Below are 21,550 nucleotides of genomic sequence, written 5' to 3'. Positions count from 1 at the left end.
ACAGTCCTAGTACTCAGTCATATGTCACTGGGGCAAAATTCTCTAATAAAAGACTTTAAAATAAAGGCTCGTGAAAACATCTGAACCTTGTCCTCAGGTGAATAGGGCTGAATTTCACTGTTCTTGAAATGTTAGGTTTAATAATTTTCTGTGTGTGTATTCTGTATGTGATTAATAGCTTGGACAAAAAACCCCTATGCATCTGAGAAAACATGTATAACACGCAATACAGGGCACACTTCAACCACTCTGGCACGGGTAAATGTCTGCCCTTCCCAATTGTCAATATGAGCACTCGGTGGATGCTTATTAGCATAAAGAAAGACCTGGGAATAAATATGAATCAAATGAAATGCTTTTATTTTTTGCTTTATGACACAAAGCATGTTTTAAAGAACTATTTATAAACTTCATTGTCAGAAGGCATCAAAGCTATTTTCTAAAAGAAATAGCTGTTAAGTATAATAGATCTAAACTTTATACGATGATTTTTTACAATTTCTCTTACCTAAAATTAAGACATCTATATGTACAGTACCAATAAATATGCAGCAAACATTTTCAGTGCCTTTTTGATGTGCCTTTTAATATAAAACTCTACAATCAATGAAAGAACATAGCTTGATTTGTGCAAGAATGAGAACATCTGGAAAGCTAGTTCATACTTCAGCAAAACCCAAACACTCCTGACTTATGGTGCTTAATAAACCAGGTTATAACTTCTCAGGCAATGTCTTTCATGCTGTTCCAAAGGATTTAGCAATAATACTTATAAGGCAAAATGAATTTGGAACTGTCATTGTTGAAAAACTTGGCTCCGGTTTTTGCACTTTTGAAGAGATTCATACCTAGCTTTGGCACTAGGTCTTAAAAAGAAACTGAACAGTGTAGTCCTCATTTCCTTTGAGAAGCTGTCTGACAGATGCTGAGTGTGTTAGAAAACACGGCCCTCATTCAGCTGCCTGTCTGTAAGCTGAAATTTTTACCGCATAGGCTCTTCCTGTGAGTGCAGATCACTTCCACTTCATCTCAGCTTGTGCTCCATCCTGCAAGATGCTTAGGAGACAAAGTCTCCATGCCCTGCCAGAGTGAACTCAAAGCTCTTCCCAAAAGCTGGATGTCTTAACTGTGACATAGAACTTGTCCCAGCTTGGAAAAGGGGTCTTCATGCAAGAACGAAGCTGGCAATTAGCAGATTCAGCTGTGGTTGGGCATCTTGGCCAACAGATGAGAGCTGGGAACGTTAACCTCTCATGGGTAGTGTCCTATTCTGCAGGGTGAACTTCATGGAGCAACAAGTTCATCGTATGAAAGAAATGTTCTCCCTTCCCTCAAGATACGTGTCCACGTATATATTTGTTAACGCTAAACCCTATGGGGATTCTGCCCAAGCAGTAGCTGGGCAGCTTTACCCAGCTATCTGAGAAAGTGAGTGCAGTGCTATTATCGCTTTCACTGAGTGCTGCTATTGTCATCTTACTTGCTAGAAAAATACATCCCTCTGCAGCCCTGGGAGAGAAGCACCTCTGTTATCCTCACCTTCCCTAGCATGCGCGGCCTTTCAGAAATGTACATCTCTCCCCCCACCTCGCTAGAGAGGAAGCCTAGAAATTTATTAAGAGTAGATACCTTCTGTATGATTAAAGGTAGGTAAAATGAAGCACAATGCTTGTGTGGAGGGACGGTATGTGCCAGTGTGTTTAGACCACAAAGATGACGATAACTCAAGCTATTACCCTATACGTGCAAAGCACAGAGTAAAATGGCAATAAAACAAGTGCATACTGCTTAGCTCAAGTTAAAACAGAAAAATAATAAAACCACAATTTGCTTCTGCTGTTCGTTAAACGTGAGGTAGCTATTGGATTTAAAAAAAAAACAAACCAAATCTTTTTGGTGTTATAGGAGAAAATGATCCAATTCCTACTGTCTAATTCACTCTTGGCTGACCTACAGATGCTGCCACTCACAGCCTAACAAAGCATCTCAGGTATTTGCAAGTGGATGGAAACCAGAGTAAACATATGCCCTCCACCAGAGGTTTCAAGTGAAAACCTTCCTTGAGCCAGAGCATGGAGCCCTTAACCAGAAACCTCTTCTGAAGCAATTTAAATATGATACTCTGAGTTCAAGCCAGGAAAACACCAGAAACTGTGGAAATACAAAATAATATAAATAATATGCCCAATGGGAGAATGTTTCTCAATTCTGCTACTGGAAAGAAAGAATTTGCATTCTTGGCAGCAGAGGAATTGAAGATAATGTCACCCAGGATAAGAAGTACATGTCCGGTGGATGCTGCTGTGTAAGGACACAGCAGGTGGATGCTAAAAGTGTAAGGACAGCAAAGCTCAAGCTAGAACAGGGCTAGGGGTGCCCAGAGCTCTGCTGCCTTCAAACAAGACTTTGACCCTCATTTGGCGAAAGTTTCCTAGCTGGGTTATGCCTGGCAGCCAGGAGCTGAGCAATTGGAAACACTCAATTCCCAAGCTGCCAAGGTGCTCTTATGTGTGGTTGTAGATAGGGCAAACCTGGCTTTTTGGCCAGGTGGTGATTTTCAAGGTGGCTGGGATAATGTGGTTCCTGTCTCCCTTGGGTGCTCAGCAGGGAGCATCGCTCACTCACTCAGTGGGCTGAGAGTACAGCTACAATGCAGTTTCTGATAAGCATAGCTTTTTCTGTAGGACTTTCTTTTTCAAAATAGACTAAGAAATAACAAAAAAAGGGAACCAGCCATTCCCCACGCTGCAAAGAGGAAAATGGACTGAAAAAGAAAATCTGCTCAATGTTTACATTTTTCCTTTTGAAACGCAAGTCTCTAAGCCCCTGGGAGAAGGCCTGAATCCAAGTTCACTCTGGTCAGGGACCTCTAACCGTGTGTAAAATAACCATCACTCATACATTAACACGCAACCAAATAGGTTTCTTATACATCAGCATTATCTGGCTGTATTAGCTGATTGCTCTTAAGTGTGTTATTTGGTTAGTGTTTCTGGAAGAGGACCAGGATCAGAAGTTGTCACATTAGTTAACTTGCATTTTTTATTATCGTAAAACTTGGAAGCAAGTAGCTAAGTCAGTTTGACTGGTAAAGACACACATCAGCACTGAAGCACAAGACAATATACAATCACTTATATGAAAATACATTACAATAGCAAAATGCTATACTGGTGTCTAATACCCAGATCTGGGCAAAAATTCTTGACATTTTCTGATTCTTCTAAAGAATTAATTTTCTCCTCATTTCTCATCTGAAATGATGGGCCACTCAGGAGATTAATAAAACAAAGCGGGGTGTGGTCAGTTATACCAGAGGTGAAAAATGAGATTCCTTCAAAATTCTGAAATTCCTTCAAAATTCTGAAATCCTTCAAAATTCTGAAATATCTGTGTTGAAAATCACAAGTGAATACCTTAATCCATTCCACTTGGTCTGTGCTGCAGTTCAGTGTAACCTGGTAGTGTCCCTTTGTACCAGGGGTCTGCTCATCCTGATATCCACTGAACTCTTACGTCCAAAATCATCTCAGCAGCATCCTTTTTGTCATTTGGGTTATGTTTTGCTAAGGAATGTGACCTTCAACTTTCCACCTCTAGACCCCAATCATGCCAACATACATGTGCTGGAGATGGTCCATGTAAGCTCTCCTTAATTTGGAGGGTTGGTCCTATAATGGTGTAGTTGAGGGTAAATACAGGTAAAACTTTTTATCCACTTTAAATTTGAGCAATGTAGATTTTACTCCTCACATACACCACACAGGAAAACTGAGCTCATTTTTACAATGATATATCCCTTTAGCTACATGCTCAGGACTAAGTACAGCACAAGTATATGTTGGTAAGATTGGAGCTGTGATCCTTATAGCTTGATTTAAATTTACTTCTGTATGTATATGGAGAGAAAGTTAATGCTTATTTACCAATACTTAGTTTTTAAGGGGAAAGGAAGCAGTAGGTAAGTAATTGAACCTTTTTATGAATTTGGGTTATATTTAGTGTTAGTTTTTTGGGGATCAAAGAGATTAGGGAAGAAGAGAATTCCTAAAAACTAAAATATTTTGATCAGACTTCATTAAAAAAAAAAATCTGTTACTTTTTCTTTCAATGGTTTTGTTCTGAAAAGTGCTTAATTTTTTTTTTCTCCTAAGAAATGTAAGGGTCAAAACCTGAAATCATATATTCTTAACTCATTTAGTATGAGCTGCCTATTTCACCCTTTTTCTCCAGCTTGGATTTTTTCTTATAACTGTTTTAGTTTCACATCCACCCAAACCAAAACATATTTTCAGTTTGACCACAGACTGAAAGGTCACTTGTTCACATGACCAGATTTCATCATCTTCTCATTCAATTGAAAATGCTGATGCATATGCATTTTCATATCTCCAGAAATTATTTACGTTAAAGAAAATTTTCTAATTCAATAAACACAAATTTCTGAGAATACTTGTGTCCTTATTTAGCTTTGAAAAATCTGAGAATCCACAGCTTGGGTTCAGTCTGTTTGAGATATTTCCCTTTAAGCTTGACCTCTGTCTCACTTAAGTGGCTTTACTCTGACTTCATGCCATTGACTTCTGTGGGGGAATATCTGACACCATACAACAGGGTCAGAATCGGCCCCTGCATACTTATTATATTTGCTGGTCACTGTTACAGAAACATTATTAGCACTGAGAGGGGAAAAAAGGGAGAAAGAGAGAATTTCTACTAGGGTAGACGTGTGGATTAATATGCCTGCACCACTTTAAAACAAGTAATGCCAGATATATTACTTTATGTCATATAAAATGTGCTAGTGTGCTAATGTGCTAAAAGCTGGTGTGTGTAATGGGGTGCAAAAGCTTGATCCAACTGGATTAAAATAATTATTTTTGTGCCATGGATAATGGATCAAAAGAGTCGCACCTGTAATGGAGCTGCAGCAGGCAATTTTTTTCTTGTGAAATTTATCGTTAGTGTACAGTGGACACAAATTATGTGCCTTGTGGCAGAAAAGGCTCATTATTGACAATGGGCTTCCTAGAACTTCTATGGAATATACACAAATATATGTTTGTCTATGTATGTGTCCCATAGAAGGCTCTTTTATTGTATGCTAAATACTGCATTCACCACTCCTCTCCCCAAAGCCTCATATTTACCATCGTTCAGTGCACCAGGCATTAAGTGATGGTGACTTTAGATACAATTTTTGTGGAAATCTGCTGTACAAGCCCATCAGGATTGTGTTATGGCCTCAGAAGAATGCTACATCATCTCATTTGTTGAAATAAAGAGCTTTCTGAATTTCTGTAACTGTCTCAGAACAGCTAGAGTTTGCACTCCAATTTTCTCCAAGGATAAACCAAATTCATGCTATATAACACTTCACAGAAGCATTCCTACCTAGTTGCTGAGAATCACCTGTCCTGGACAGGTCACTTTTAAGTCTGCCCTTTATAAGAGTTTTGTGTGCTAGTCACCTAAAGTGCTTTACGTGGTGGCCTGCAAGAGCTGCAAATTTCATGTTTTCATGAGTTCAGATCCTATTTTGGGCACATAACTAAGGGATCAGAAGCTCAGAAGGACTCTATGTGGGGTGCTGAGAGAACACTTTAGAAAATCTGAGATATGGAAAGTCTTAGGGTTTCCCAGAGAATAACCTTGTCTTGATCTGCCAAGAGAGTGAGATTTCACCAGCTTTTACCGTGGTGTGGGGGGTTTCTGAGCAGTAAGAACAGCCCTGCCAAGGAGCTGAATCAGAAGACACTCTTTCTGAGAAGTTACAAGGCCAGGTCGTGTGTGCTAGGTACTGAATGGATACATGGGGATCTACTATGGGACCCAGGCACTGCAGAATAGGGAAGGATGGTCAAACAGCCTTCTTTTCTGAGATGATTTACTACACAAAAGATCTGCTAGTTTTAAGAGGTATAGAAGGTGCTTACACCAAGTCATGAAGAGGCAGCGATCCTGGTATTGCCTGGATCTCCCACCTCCTCCTCTGCTCCTCTCCTCCCTTCACCCCCAGTCTGCCTCAGCCTTTCTCTATGCTCTATGCTTCAGCTGTGCTGCTGACTTTTCCTTGTCAGCTCAAACAGAACTTTATATAGCAATAAATTGTCTCCTGCTAGGAAGAGGCTTGCTGTGGACAAAGCAGCCTGGTCTCACTGCTGCTGGGACTGCGATATGGTCTTTTATAGCTGGGCTGTCTTCACCAGAGAACTTCTGTGCCTGTTTGAGCTCCTCAGCTACAACCTCCCATCCCCAGCGCTACCTATTCCCCAACCTCAGTGTCTCCCTGACGCTAACAGTGTGCTTTTGGGCCCCACCGTGGCTTTGAGTGGAAATGTTAACTAGACAATCAAGCCTTGCTGTCACTTCTGGCCAAGAAGTGGAAACTGGAGAAAATCCAAAGAGGTGAGGCAGGAAAGAGAAAGAGTTGCAGAGAATGAAGCCTGGTTGTTGCAGAACAGCTGGGTGGTAGGTCGTCAAGTGTGAGACCTCCTGGCAGTTAAGAGTGTAAAGTCCAAATCTACAAGAACATGACTTGAGTCATTGCCAGTGATGTATTTATTGTGAGAGGCGAAGGAAAGCTGGGGAATTTCCCTGAGAGGCAGTAAGGTCTATGAAAATAAATAAGTGCAAGGTGGGAAGCTAAACACTCCTGAGCTCTGCACCTGGCCACGGCATGCCATGATCGTGTCTTTGGATCTTTTGACCTTCTGTAGGGACTACTGGTTGCCAGCCTTCACCCAGGGATTGGCTGGGGAGTCCTTTGTGGTTAGGGGACCACTGCAACATTGGCAATGGTTGCAAGGGGGAGCACCAAGACACTGATTTCTTTAGTTGCACTTGCTTTGTATTAAACATAATGGAAAGCAAAATATTGCAGAGGTTTTATCTTGAAATTTCAGTGGTTGATTTAAAAAGTGTGGAAAATTTTGCTGCATGTCTGTCTCTGTCTTGTCTTTTCTGTTTTCCTAATGTTAGGACCTGGCAGGGAGATTCCACTTTCATGCTGAAACAGAAAGTGTTTCTGCACGTTCCCTAGAAATTTTACATAAAGGTTTGAGGCTGTATATTGACTTAAAGAACTGTAAAACAATTTATTGGGGAAAAAAATATTTCAAGTAGCTTCTGCAAAACACAAGATATAATTTTAATCTACTTTACAGGGAAGTTGGAAGGGATTAATTAAGCAGTTAATGATTAGTCTGAGCTTTATGTTAGTGCAAAGTATGGAGCAAATCTATTCACAAGGAAATTATGAAAAGTAATTACCTTTTAGAACTGAGAATCTGAAGAAGGGTCATGCAAAACTACACTGGAAGTGTTGGAGAAAGTTCAAAACACTTTTTTGAGTTGAGGAAATTGTGCATTGGAGGTAGAATTAGTGATGTAGCCTAGCTGCAATATTCAAGATCAATATTCCTACCCACAGGTATAAACTGTTCCTCCCTAGCATACAAAGTTTGAAGAAGAGCTCTCAGTTTTTACTTTCAAAAATACATTTTTTCCTCCAATCTGATTTCCATTTTTCTGGTTTGTTTTTTTTTTTTTGGTTTGTTTGCTTGTTTGTTTCAATTCAGTCTGTGGCTTCAGCTTTCCCTACTCCTTAATTTAAGGCTGCAAGGAGCTGCAGGGGAGTGATAGTACAGAAGAAGGATAACAGCACAGAGTTGCACCCCGATGGATGCCCACAAAGCCAAGGTCCAGCGAGGTCACACTATAGGGCCCTGAAGGGAAGCTCCCACCAGCTGCTGCCAGGGACCTACAGTAAAAAGGCACCAAAGAAAGTTTTGTGCTCCTTAGTGTAATCCACCAGCCTGATGTTGCTAACATTGACCATTAGCTTGTCTCCTACTTCTAAGGAGACCACGGCACCCAGATAAATGGGCTGGAACCAGCTGTTTCCCTTTTCACTGAGGGTCTTGGTGCTGGTCAGCAGCTGGGTGGGCTCAGGGTAACTGTCAGTGACTTTGGTGATGATCTCAGTGACAGAATTTGTTTTACTGTAACTTTCAATGGGCCCTCGGAACGTGACCTGAGCATAGACATAGTAGTCCCCAGACACAGGTATCACCAGTGCGTTGCTGGAATAACTCAGATTGTTCTTGGTAAAGGCCAAGCCTCGTTTGTCTTCCCACTGCAGGATGGGCAGATGATTTCCCACGGTGTTGGTGAGATCTTGTTTCCTCACTGTGGGATGAAGCGAGAGGGAGAAGAGATGGGTTAGTTTGCTACAGGTAGGGATATGCTGCTGAATGCAACATGAGATCTCTACTCCAAAGGGCAAGCGATTTAAATAGGGTAATCAAAATCCTAGGACAGAACTGTTCTTATTTTACAGCTTGAAAACTGATGCAAAATTGGCTGCAGGTCAACTGTCCAGTGATATTTTTGGAGGGTGTCCATAGCGTGTCCAGATCTGAGCAATCGTGAGTGAAAGCCAAGGATGCATTTCAAGACCTCAGCCAGCGCAGGCTGCCTGAAGGGGTAGGCTGTGACTGGATGTCCTGGTTGTGGGCCAGATCCCGAATTATGAGACTGTCCTTCCTAAAGGCTGAGTCTCATGGCACTGTGGAGCAATACAGATGGCTTTACTCTGCAAGTCCAGGGTGCTACCTTGCCTATTTACAGAGTATAAATCTTGTCATTAAGAGAAACCAGTGCTGGGGCAGTTGTACACATGGGTACCATGCCTGTACCTAATGGTCTGAGAGAGTAATAAGAAATACTAAAGCATCATTTTCTTCGGTAGTGATGGATTGAAATTATGTTTCTTAGACACTGCTGTGCTTGCAAAAGTTTCACAATGATCAGCATGATCTATCACCAAGCACTGGGACACTTGAACTTCTCTTCCTGCCAAGTTGCTTCTGAAGGATGTTAGGGTTTGTTAACTCTTGTGCCAAGCTTTTCTTCCTGAGTGTTCACAATGAAATCTTTTGCTGTAGAATTTGGTTTACCAGTGTCATTTGATTTTACCAAAAACTCAGAAGACCCCACTGTGCTTCAAGAGGCCCAATTCCAAAGCAACACGTTATATTCAAAACAATTTTTAATCTCATTTTTTTTTAAATGCTTTGCTGGAACAAAACACTAAGCTTGGTGTTAGCCTCTGCTTTCTTCCAGACTTTTTCCAGTCTTATGGTTAGCTTGATTACAAGCAGAGCTTTAATCCAGACCCCCATGTTAGTCTGATCCAAGCCAAGGATGCTCCCCAGGCTGCAGGGGTCTCAGGGAAGAATCAGGGAACTGCTGCCCTATTCCCTTCGCCTCTCCTCCACCATTTTAATTTCTCTCATGTGACAGCCAGGAGAATAAGCCTTAGCACTTATTCATTTTTCTGCAGGGAAGTGAAAGATTTTTCTCTGCTCTTTCATGACTGCCACATAAAATTGTTGTGGTAAAACAGAAGCTGAGGCAGGGAAAAGGAAGAGGATAAAAACCATTAAGATTCTGCCAGGTATTAAAATGAACCTGGAAAGTTAATGTTAAATGCTGAGAAAGACTGAGGCAACTGATTTCCAGGAAATAGACCTTTCTCATGAGCTTGAGTTAATGTTTGAAGGTGATTTTGATTCAGTATTTGGGGAAGGTGTGTGTGTGCATGGGCAGGTAGGCAAACTGAATGCAGGTAAAGGAAAGCTTTGAAATTCTCTTGGCAATAACCATTAGGTTTATCCTGGGTGAAATGAGATTCAGAAAAACTAATGTGCTCAGTTCCCAGTGGCATCTATTTCCCTCTCATTTCTAGCAATAAATAATCCATAAGGAGACAAGAAGGTGTTAGGAGTACAATTTCTTGCATATTCTGAGTAGCACAACAAAACAATGGCTTTTTTCAGCCTGCCTGTCAGTGCTGCTGAAGTATCAAATCTTTCTGATCTTTCCCCAGGAGGCAAAGTACATGAGGAAAGTATTTCTGTGTGGGAGAAGGATAGACAGGGATTGTGATAGCAAGCCAAGGTAAATTATTGAAGTATTATAAGGACTATGAGGCTTAGAGCCAATGGAGCTCTGTCTGATACAGAGAGGGAAGAATAAAAGAAAGTGAAAGTATTCATGGTCTGCCTTCATCCTCATCTATCTCTTGGGTGTCTAGGGACTGGTCTGTGTCCTGGCATAAAACTAAAGTAGCATTTGGGTCACTCTAAGGTTTACAAGAGCTTGAAGTAATACCTCTCAGAAATAAATTGGTAGCAGATGAAATCTTGTTTGGGATGGCAAGGACCTGAAAAGATCAGAATATTTCCAGAAAATGTCCTGGGCTCTTTTCCATCTTGGGAATTTTTTGGGAAAACTGAAGAGAAACTGCATGTGAAATATTCTTTTCTGTGTGCAATGACGCATTTACAATGTCAATGACACTCAATTCTTCAATGTTTCTTATAACTAGCAGGCTTCTCAAATTAAGTACATGATTTCATAACTTCTAGAATTAGGCAACTCTAAGTTTTACAGCTACAACCTCCCTTTTAGGTTAAAGCTCACTCTATTGATGCTCTCTACTTTCAAGTTAATTTTTCCCATGCTTTCAATACAGATCAAGAGGAAAAATGCATGTTCAAGTGCCTTTGAATACAGTATAGCTCCTTTTCTAGCAGCAGTTGTACTTAGTACTTGTCATTTATTTATTTCATAAATATATGGAGCTATACTTCCTGCAAATATACATATTATGCCAATTCTTGAATTAAATAAAATCTGCTTTTAATAAGGGATCATTGCTACAGTTCCTTCAACTTTCCCATCCACTATAAATTTTTGGCATCCCTTACCTGTGAAATTACTTCTCCTTTCCCAAAATCCCTTTTGGTTTAGTCCCTTGCTGGAGAATCCCTGTTGCTTGGCAGCTTTTGGGAACATTTTGTAGCATATTGATGAACTTGTGGGTTTTCTACAATTCTTAGTCCTCACCGGTGTGAGAGCCTGATACCGAACACTGTACTCTGAGGCCAGACTCCTGGTCTTGGCAAGAGTTTAGAGTCTGAGTCTCCTGTTGTAGTAAAGCCCTTGTACAGCATGTACTGCAAAATCCTGTGGCTGCAGGGTCTCTTTTGCTCAAGATCATCACCTGGGAGTTTAATAACTGCCCTTAAAAGGTCTTTACTTCCAACAATCAAGTGGAACCAGAAAGTGATGTTCTACCCAGATTTAGTGGAGCACTCAGATACCATTGCAGCACGGTTAAGTGCGAGCCAGGTACTTGATGGGGTTTCTGCAAGGTAGTTCATCCAGCCATGCCACAGGCTGGTGACAAGAAGGAATAGGCATTGGTCTGCGTCTTAACCCAAAGTACAACCAAATAAGTCAGAGAGGGGATGATGGCATGGCATGGTGCAGTCAGCACCAAATATGCATTAGTGCACAGGAGAGAATGGGGATGGAGAAAAGTCCTAGCTAGGTATTCACATGGATTGTGCCATTCTTCACTAGCTATAGCCACCCTGGCACAGGAGATCTTCATGCCGCTTTGGATAAGTTCAAAATGCTCAGCGTGTGTTAAAAAGGCCAAGAGCAGGTGGAAAATTCATCATAAAGTAACAGGGACCAAAGCACAGAGTCATTCTGCTGCTGCTAATTCAGTGGTGCATTCCCAGGAAAGTACTGTGGCTAGCACTCGTTCCTCTCACTACTCTCACCTTCAGAATATATGTGCCTAAAACTAGAAAAAGACAGAGAGAATAGAGATCTGGAAGACGTTTTCTACAAGTGACAGTTCGGAGTTCACCTTCACTTTGAAAAAGGTACCTGAGGTGGGGGAATGTAACAAAGATCTAAAGAATAATTATTCCTTTTTTACTTTCTATGCACAAGTCATGGTTTCTGAGAAGACCAGGGTGGCACCCAAGAAATTATTATGCAGCAAGTTTAAAATAACAGGAAATATTTTCTGACTGCGATGCGCTGTTAAGCTTCAGAACTCATTGCCACAGGGTAGAGCACCTTGGGCTAAAAAAAGGTCAAAGATAAGTTCATGGAAATTAGGTTCCCTGATGGCTACATAGCACAGCAGCCTGGGTATAGCCTTTTTGCACAGAAAGGAGTGATAAAATCCCCTTAGGTTTTTCCTCTTCATGCTTCTTGCTATGGCCAACAGTGACTGGCCTGAAACGGCAGGTTGAAGAGGATGGGCACCATCCCAGGGAGACTGCTCGGGAATGACGGCAAAGGAATTTTTGCAAATGGAGGGCCTGAGGAAATTTGAAGAAAACTGGTGTTTCCCTGCGGCAACTGGATTTTTGTGCAACCCAGGGAAGTTCACATCAGCAAAGCAGTGCTTCAGCTGCTCTTCCGAGTCAGCTGCACAGGGAGCCTCGGGGTCTCTCTGCCATGGGGGGACTCAGGGGAAACACTAGTGGACATGGTCCTTTTGCTCTTGCAAACTGGCACTTAAGCAAAGATGTGATTTTGAACAAGGACAGGTCAGTTTTGGAGCTCTAGCAACCTGCATGCAAAAGGAGATGGGTCCAAGGATGTGCATTAGGAAGAAGCCTGTGGATTAGGGAAAGTAAACTATGCTGGGAAAGAAATCAGCCCTGAAATACTGATTGGTTTAACCCTGTAGGTGAATTTGTGTGAAGCATCATGCCACTTTTTGCACGCTTCAAGTTACTAAAGTGCTTCCCTGGGACAACACACAGGGTGTTGGGGAAGCCTCTGCAGTGAGCTGTATTTTTCAGAGGTATAAATTGCCTTAGGTCAGAGCAGCTGGAGAGCCTTTCAGCACTCAACTCCATCACATGGGAACCATCCATCAACTTTTTCCTCTTCTCTGGTAATACCTAAATTTTCCAGGTGGGTGGAGCTGGCGAGGATGGGGGACAGTTTGGAACAGTGTCCTTGGTGTGATGACAGCTACACCTTCAAGGCTGACGTGGTGGCCTTTGCAAATGCTGGCAGCCCCTCGGAAATGTATGGCAGCCCACTCTGCGATACGGCTTTGCGATAGCACCTTCCTGACACAAGATAAGGGCTTGGAGGGGTTCAACTGGGCATTACCCTTCCCTCGCTTGCTCCAACGTGTGTTAGAGATGATCTCAGTGAAAGCAGGGAGCGATTCAATGGCAATATGGTGTGTGTGGCCCGAGTCAGGTCTTGCAGAAAATTAAGGCCTAAACCTGGTCTTATTTGACCTGGTTTTGCTCCAAAACTGGTAGCTCTTCCCAATTCACTGCTCTGTGAGGGCTCACTTCAGCTCTTTCCCCTGCCTCTTCTAGGGGATTCAGCAGATCACTAAGATACCAGGCACCTATTTAAGTTCAGTTACAAGAGCTGCTCATTCAGTGAAGGAAACGGCTTGAAAAATTGGCAACGTTTCTGTCAACTACCTCCTTTGTGGGCCCTTTTCTACAAACACAGGCTGCAGTCAATCTGTCATGGTCAACAAGGCAAAGCTGATGATTATTTTTCCCATGTTTCCTGCAACACCTGATCCTATGAGATCCATATAAACCAAGATTATTGCACAACAACACCTGCTGTAATACCCATGGGAAACACTTCATTTTTGAACAAGCATTACCTGTCAGGTGCGCTCTTGGCTTTTCTGCACTGGAAAGTGTATCTGTGACTGAGGGAAAAAAAGAAAAAAAGTGTGTAAGGATGTTTGCTGCTATTCAAGTCAATCAGATGTGAGTGGTGATCGATGCTGCCAAGGAAATGTGTGCAGCCCCTCTCCACTTCTGCATACGTTTGAGTCAGAAGTTATTTGCCATGATTATTTATTGACACCGTTGAGGTAATAAAATCCCTTTGCAAATGAGAGAGCTTGTCAGGCCTGCTGCAGTGTCGACAGGGCACATTGAGGCCATGCCTTAAATTGCTGGAGGGTGAACCAAGGGGAGGTGTGGTGCACATGGATGAGAGCGTGGTGTGCATGGGCTCCCAAACACATGCTTTTGCATGTTCAGGGAGTTATAGCCATCTCAGACAGCTCCTGGGAAGGTCTGTGCCTGCACTAGGCGGAGTGAGCGTGCACAGCCCCGGGGTTAGAAATGCTCGCACTTTCGCTATGGCTGCAGTTATCTCCCTGCATCTTGTCACCCAAGTTTGCCTCTGTCTGCCCTGGCTTGTTTGGCTTGGGAGGGATTAGGGTGGTGAGAGCGGAGGGCAGGTGAGGAGGCATCTGCCAGCAGTGTGCTGTGGCAGCAATTGCAAAACCTCAGCAAACAAAGGTGTTTGGGATGGGGGAAAAGACTGGCAAACTTACCAGTATCTAATGCCCATTGCTTCAGAAAGGGAGAGCCCCTCTCTTCTGTGACCTGCAGGAGAGATTTACAAGCAGTTAGGTCAGGGCTCCAGGGTGTACAGTACCTCCACAGAAGGTCTTGTTTGCATTATCCTAGAAAATGGAATATGCTACAGTAATATTATTGTGTCCAGCTACTGCTTTTATGTAAAAAGGACAAGCCCTGACAAGGCTTTGCTTCATTGCAAGAGTTTTCTGCTCTTTGTTTGAAACCGCCTGTGTTTCTGAAAGGGTGCCAGGAACAGGACCTGGGCTCCTGTGGTGGTTGTGTTAAACTCCAGTCTTGTTCAGAGGCTGGACAAGCCCTTGGCATAACTGGGAGAGGACTGGCAGAGTGGCCAGTGTGAATTAGCCATTGCTAACCCCCCTTTGGGATGGTGCCTCCATCCAGCACTGCTGGAGCACCTCTGCTGCTTAGAGACTCTCCTGTCCCTCAATCCGTGCAGAACAAACAGAGCAACGTGAATGATTCTTCCCTGTCTCAAGACTCAGCAGGTCTGAGCCTTCACAGGTGCAAAAGTTCATCCATAACACCAGCGAAGAGACTAACTGAGGTGTCAGCTACAGAGCTGCTGTTTCACCTGCTTTTCTTTCTGCATCTGTGTTATTTCAGACTGTAAGTCTGTTGCTTAGGTCCATCTTGAATGTTGGGTAGCCTCCTTGGAAGACAGAAAGGAGCTGAGCAGGTCTGAGAGTGCAGCTGGCAGAGGGTGAGCTCTGCGGCACGCTGACACTCTACCGAGGGAAGGCGAGGTGATTCGTGTTTCTTTGTCCCTTACATTGTGTTCTAGAGCTGAACACCAGCACACTCATAACACATCCCTGTGCCAACATGCATTTGCATGGCAGCAGGGCATGGCCCTGGGTCGTGCCAAGTCGTTCTGACGTTTAGGTCGAGCAGTTCAAAGGGAAGCTGCTGCCTGCCTGCCACATGCTTACCAGGGCTGGTCCTTCTGAATCACACTTGGGCACAGCCAGTGGCTTCTCACCAAGTGCCAGTCCTCTTATGGCAGCCTGTAAAGCAGCACGGCTCCTAAGTGGAGGATGCTGCAGGATGCTGACACTGGGTCTGGCCTCCCTGGGATGTGAGGAACATCCCTTACACTTTCCTCAGGACATAGTTCATTGTGGGTCTATGCCAACAGTGTGGTTGCGGAAGCAGACGGTCTGGGTGATGTAGCCAGCTCAGGATTGACTATCAGGGCTGTTAGGAACCCTTATCACGCAACGTTTGTCAGGACCACACTGGTGTGGTATGGTGTGTTTTATGGACAGCTACAGTAAATACACTGAATAGAGTAAACTGCCACTGATCATCTTTCAGCTAAGGATTTGATGCACGTTGCTTAATAAACAGGCTGACATAGTATTAGCATGTAGATGCTGAAGCTATCTCTTGGTGGCTGTGTCTCACACAACTTCAAATACTGCAGGAGAAGTAGAAAATAGATAATTTTTATTGGCCAGGGGAAGGAGAGTGTTTGTGGGAAAAGAGTCAGGCTGCCTGTGTTTGAGGACTGCTAGCTACTCTAGTAAGCCCAAGGATACTTCAATGTTTTACTAGCAGTAAACATCCATGTGCTCCTGCAGAAAACCATAATTTCTAACATAGTAGCTCCAGTGTGTTGGAAAAAAATGGAGAAGGAAAACTGTAGGGAAAATTATCTTTTTTTTTTTCTCCCTTCCCCACCTGTACACACATATATAGCCCACCCATAGGAGTCTGCTGCTCTGCAGGACATGTCATCTAGAAGAGACAGTGGTGCAAAAGCTCAGTGTGCGGCTGACAGAGAGAAATGGTGTTGCGCTGTCAGTGAGATGGCTGGGCCTTTCATTACGACTAATGACTTTCTCCAAGGTCCTGTCTGCTTGCTGTGGTGTCTAAACATGACTGTACCTTTGATGTGACAGAGTCATAGCCAGGTGACTTTGTCCTTCCCCTGGTGGGAAGCGCAAGATCGGTGTGGAGGATTTCCCTCAAACACTCCCCCTTGCTTTTGGCCAGATGTATATGCATATGAGTATATTTACACCATTATTTATGTGACACTTCCTACATATTTATCAAGTGACATATTTTCTAACAATGATAAATACTGCAATGAGCTACAAATCAATCACAAACCTACATTTAATCGTGTAACTTCAGCGGGACTGTTTACATATTTAAAGCCTAACCTCTGCTAAAGTACTTTACATAAACTTGGATGTTGCAATACAAACAGAGGTGATGGGAAAGTGGGAAGGATATCAAGAAGAATTCTGCTTCTTCATAAAAAATAACAAAAAGGTTTTGACTAAAAACTGGGAAGAAGCTTATTATGTAACTTCAATTTACTTGTTTCCAAAGAAGGCCAGATGGAATCTCAAGGTGCAGGAGCTGCATTCATAGATGCTAAAGGACAGTGTAGTGTAGTAGATAGAGCAGGGTGCTGCAAGGTGTGAAATTATTCTGTTGCTTGGCAAGGGTAGGAGATGTTTTTTCCATAATTGTGCTGTTTGATAAGGATACAAATGTAAACCTCCTGTAGAAAATATTGTAACACTAGTCAATGCTACATAATGGCCAGGTATTAGTAATATTTATCGTAAATAGGCACAGATGTACATTGACAGTGTAGATGAGGTGGTGAGGGAGAGCTAAGCAGCATAAGCCAACAGAGAGATCATTTACACAATTAGGGTTTTTCTCTCTTTTCCTTTCTCACTTAGCTGTGATTCCGAAAAGTTCACAGCATGGCTTCAATTTTCCCTTTGGTTACTGTGGAGAGACTGTAACCAGCACTGAGTGATGCTGAAAATCCCACCTTACAGCTGACTTGCAGACAAACAACATCTCGGACAGCCAGTTCTATTTGCCCTGAAGACTGTGGTATGCAAAACATTTCTATATTGTTTTGATACCAAGAATGTCCAAAAGCCCCACTGTATTTATATCCATATATTGCTAAAGCCAAAAAGAAGGGCTGAACATCCCCTGTACATGCGCTTTGCCTCTTGCACCTCCAGGAAGGGCCGGGGATATCCGATAGAGAACTGCATGGGAAAAGCAGCTTGGCACTGCAGGCAGAGAGATTAATAAGCAAAATATCCCCAGCACCTCCATCCACTCAATTTTTAGCACAAGACACTATTTTACAGCAGGGTCTCTGCAGGTCATACACAGTACATACACCCACAATTTTGCTAGCTCCAGAGATGCTGCATGGCCTGGGCTAGGCATTTTTGGTAGGGGCCTGTCCTGTGCCAGTAAAAACTGGCTTCGATGGGAGTATTTTGGTTGGACTATAGTGCCCAGTGTAAGCATGTGCCCCGGGCATGTACTCACTGGCTTCTTTGCCCACAAGGACCACGTGCATCAAGAAGCAATGGCCAGTCAGGAGTTATACTGCTGCAGGCTTTTGGAAGGGGAATCCCACACACCTGGGCCTAGGTGCAATGCTCACTGCTCTTCCCCAGGCATTTCTCCTTCCCTACAGATCAGGAAGCCATTCCAGGTTCTCTTTCCCATTTGGGCAGGCCATTAGGGCTTCTGGCTCTGCATGAATTATGGATCTGACAGTCCTTTTCCAAGCTTTGTTGCTAGCTTTCCAGCTTCATCCCTTTGGGCACAATCCAGGTGGAGCTGCTAGGACTTTAAGGTCCCTCCTGTACTACAACAGCTCCTTTCTCTATTGCAAGGCTGACATGGCACACAGGTTCATGTGCAATCCTTTGGACAGGTTTTGGAATTTCCCTTTATGCTGCTTGTGGTCCTGCCATGCCAAATATGCTATGAAAATAAGACCAAGTACCAATATCTCCAGGCCACGGGACTTGATGCTCTGCTTTCTTGGGCTAGCTAAGCGGGTTGCTAAGGCAGCCAGCGATGCTCGCCTGGCTGCTGTGCCGTTCCCTTGATAGATTTGTGCCCTCAGACTGAAACTTGGCTTCCCTTTAGGGAAGGACGCACAGAACTCCTGGACCTTCCTCTGGAAGGGCACCACTAGAGCCTGTTATACATTTGCTGCTAATAACCCAAGCCATGTGTTATTGCTTAAAGAATGCTATTTCCTCACCTCACTCTGTCTTGAAGCACAAAAGAAAGTGGAAAGTGATTTCTATTTTCAAAAGGAAAGCACTGTAGTGAGCCTGGAAGGTGTCCAGGGAAACCATCATCAGACTTGAATTATTCATGCAAGACGCAGTATACCATGAGAGAGAGAGAAACAGTGGCTCACGTGTTGCTGTAATGACACAACTTGCCCTGCTTTTGCCTGAAAGGGACATTTCTAGAGGAAAAGGTGGGTTTGTATCCCTTCAGAGACAGAATGTGACACCATGTGCGCTCACACAGAAGCAGAAATGAATAAACCACCTCACCCCCCAGGCAAATTAAAGAGGCACACCCCTGTTGCACAAACCTTCCCCGGTTCCCCTGGTCCTCCTCCTTGCTCCAGGAAGGACTAGCTCAGGAATTTACTACGTCTGCTTCTCACCTGCTCCGCTGCCAAGTCCCTCCCTCCTCCCAGGACTGTCCCCAGAGCAGAGGAAGTTGATAATCTGGCATATGTGGGCTGAGCTCCAGTCCTGGGGTAACAAGAGGACTCCTCCTGTGGGCTTGGTGCTGCGAGGCTCAGCAAGCGAATATGCATCTGGTGCAGCCTTGGGTCTGCCCACTTGCTCCCAGTACACCCAGGGCATCCGCACCCCAAAACCAGTGCCACAGAGAGCTCTGGCACATGCGTCTGGTCCCAACCTAGTCCTCCTGATTTGGCTATCAAGGGGGCACATGAGGAAGGTATCCTTTAGCAATCCAGTTCTAACACTTCAAATACAGAAGGAAATGCACAAAGACATTTTCCCAAGAGCCTTTATGCCCAGAAACATTCCCATGGACTGAAACCGGCTACAGCCATGCTGAGCTGCAGGACTGAGTGCCTGGGCTCAGCCCGTGACACAGCTCTTTGGGGAATTAATAGAAAGCTACACAGGCAGGCAGATTTGAGCACCCATCTATGCTCTGTTGCTGGACAACACTGGCGATACAGTCAGTCACCAGTGGAGTGAATGAAAAATTCAGAAAATGCAGGATCCAGTTGAACTGTAGCTGGGCACTCCACCCACTGGCTTGGCACGAAGGCAGCGGGCAGCCGGCCAGCTCCGATGATTTTTCTCTTCCTCACTGGGACTCGTAGAGGCTGTAAGTCATCTGATCACCTCATTACATCACTGTGGGAATACTACGCACTAATAATTCAGTGCATATGCATGGAAATACACACTAACATAGCCCAGGCTAGGGCAAATTTAATGGCTTATGTTGTGCTTTTCCTCTTAAGTAGCCAAACCCGGTCACAAAAATACTTTCCTCCGCTAACTCTGCCAACAGGGTCAAGAGCCAGGAACACATTAGTCCAATCAAAGAGGCTAACATTTTATTATTATTTCACTTTAAGATCATTTCAGGAACTGAACTGTTCTGTTTTGTACCACCTCACAGGATGCAAACAAAGAGCAATGCAGCTGAGACTGCCCAAAGTGTCTCTTCACTCTGTGTCCACTGGCTCTAGCTGGCCTAAATAGCAGTAACAGGGTCAGTGCAGTAACATGTGCACTTTCGCATGTGCAAGAAGTTGGCAGATTTAACAGCCTAAGGTACTGTGCAGGGCTGCTGCATCTCCTTTCAGCTGTGCACAAAGCTATAACCAGGTAACACAGAAGATGCTGCACCCAGAAGCCAGCATCGCTTGGGCGGAAGACGCTGGCTGTGCAGACTTGAGGTCAAGCAGGGGCTAGCACATCTCTGTGCAGCCAAGAGCATGCACGCCCACGGCCGTGGGTACAGCTGTCACGCTGTCTAAACATCCGCAGGCTAAATGTGTGCAAGGTTAGAAATCTGCCTTCGAGGCCACTTACTAACACTGCTTTCTTTCGCTGTTCCGAAGTGAGCATATAATAAACAGGTTTATTAGTTGGGGAATTTCAGACCTGAAGCTAAAATTCAAACTTTAATTCCTCAGACCTATATGCAGATATGCATCCTTCTAGCATGGGGCAGTCCTGCTGAATTCATAGTCTACTGTGGAAATAGGCACTTGTTCACAGTCTGGCATGAGGAGTGGGGCAGCATAGAAGAGCATTAGAAGCAGCCATGCCAGCAAGCTTGTATTGCTAGGAGCAAAGTGAATTTAGCTGTCTGTCAAAGAAGAAGAGCTGAGAAGATCCCTGGATCTAGAGAAAGTTTTGATGGGGAGTAAAATTGGGATGCGAAATTTAGGGTCAGACTCCTTAATTGTCTCAAATGATATCTCTGCAGGAATTTGCATTAATAATATATGAGAGCTGTAGCTGTCTGCCCAGTGATGGGTGATGGGCACTGACCCACTGACATCAGCAGCATGCTCAGCAGGTATTTGCTGAAATAGGGCACTGGGAGAGGGAGTCTCAGAGTTAACCTAAAAGAAGGGAAGAAAATGAGCCATAGTGTCAAAATCTGGCTGAAATCAGCAGAGACACTGATTTCCATCAACTAGTGAATTTTTTTAAGCGTTTCCTGCAGCATGTCAATAAAAGTTTTAAAGTTTTAAGTTGTACTGTGACCTTAGTGAAATTAAGACAAGAGGAACAGAAACCATTAGTTAAAAAGACCAAACAATAATAAGATCTATCCCAGGCAGATTTGCTCTGCGTAAGGAAGAAGGAATGTTACAGTGAGTTTTTCAAGTTCCCTTAAACAGGAGAAACTCATAAAGAGAATAAAATAACCAAACAAACCCAACCCTGGAGACACGGGACGCGGTGCTCTCCTCCTCGCAGGGTGGCAGGACAGAAAGCGGCCATCAGTCTCTTACCTGGACAGCGCAGGAGCTGGGGGCTCTGAGGTTTCCAACAAGCAGGTAGGCAGTGGGCAGCGTCAGGACCAGCACGGAGAGCAGGCACAGCAGCACCACGCACCGTATCCTCCTCAAATCTTCCCTGAGGTGCATTCTGGAGGCTTGGTTGGTCTCAGGAGCCTCCTCCTCCAGGGTTATCTTGGCCACATGGTCCATGCCGGCGCCTGGCATGTGAGCTGCTGCTGCTGCTCCTGGATGGGAACTGGGAACGGCAAAATCTCTTCTGGCGTGTGCCCTGCATGGAGACCCCCATTAAATAAGAGCTGCCCCGAGTGTGGGAAGGCACTGACACACACACCCTCCCTCCCAAGGAATGCACCGCCTACAATAGAAACCTAGCTCAGGGAAAGGGAGCACTGCAGCTCCCCGAGCTCCCCGAGGTGCCTGCTGAGTGCCTCCGTCTGGCTTTTTTTCCCCCTCGCTGTAC

The 21,550-nt window shown here is 44.1% G+C and overlaps 1 protein-coding gene across 1 annotated transcript; it reads right to left on the bottom strand.

Annotated features, from left to right (window-relative positions):
• Window positions 1–378: 378 nt before the first annotated feature.
• TNFSF15 (TNF superfamily member 15) lies at window positions 379–21,532 on the bottom strand. The gene is made up of 4 exons (XM_072883092.1): window positions 21,082–21,532; window positions 14,210–14,261; window positions 13,523–13,570; window positions 379–8,190 (listed from the first exon to the last, which is right to left on the bottom strand). The coding sequence occupies exons 1-4, from the start codon at window positions 21,292–21,294 to the stop codon at window positions 7,763–7,765; spliced, it is 741 nt and encodes a 246-aa protein (XP_072739193.1). The 5' UTR covers window positions 21,295–21,532; the 3' UTR covers window positions 379–7,762.
• Window positions 21,533–21,550: the final 18 nt, after the last annotated feature.

This window comes from Ciconia boyciana, chromosome 18, assembly GCF_034638445.1.
Source record: "Ciconia boyciana chromosome 18, ASM3463844v1, whole genome shotgun sequence".
In the NCBI taxonomy this organism is placed as follows: Eukaryota; Metazoa; Chordata; class Aves; order Ciconiiformes; family Ciconiidae; genus Ciconia; species Ciconia boyciana.
This window is presented reverse-complemented; position numbering and strand designations above follow the sequence as displayed.

Bases quoted from the DNA above. Each gene is read 5' to 3' on its own strand.
- TNFSF15 (XM_072883092.1), bottom strand. From the start codon at position 21,294: ATGCCAGGCGCCGGCATGGACCATGTGGCCAAGATAACCCTGGAGGAG. The intron at 13,571-14,209 runs GTAAGTTTGCCA...TTTTTCCCTCAG, and splicing joins GCAATGGGCATTAGATACTG to TCACAGATACACTTTCCAGT. The intron at 8,191-13,522 runs GTAATGCTTGTT...TTCATCCCACAG, and splicing joins GCCAAGAGCGCACCTGACAG to TGAGGAAACAAGATCTCACC.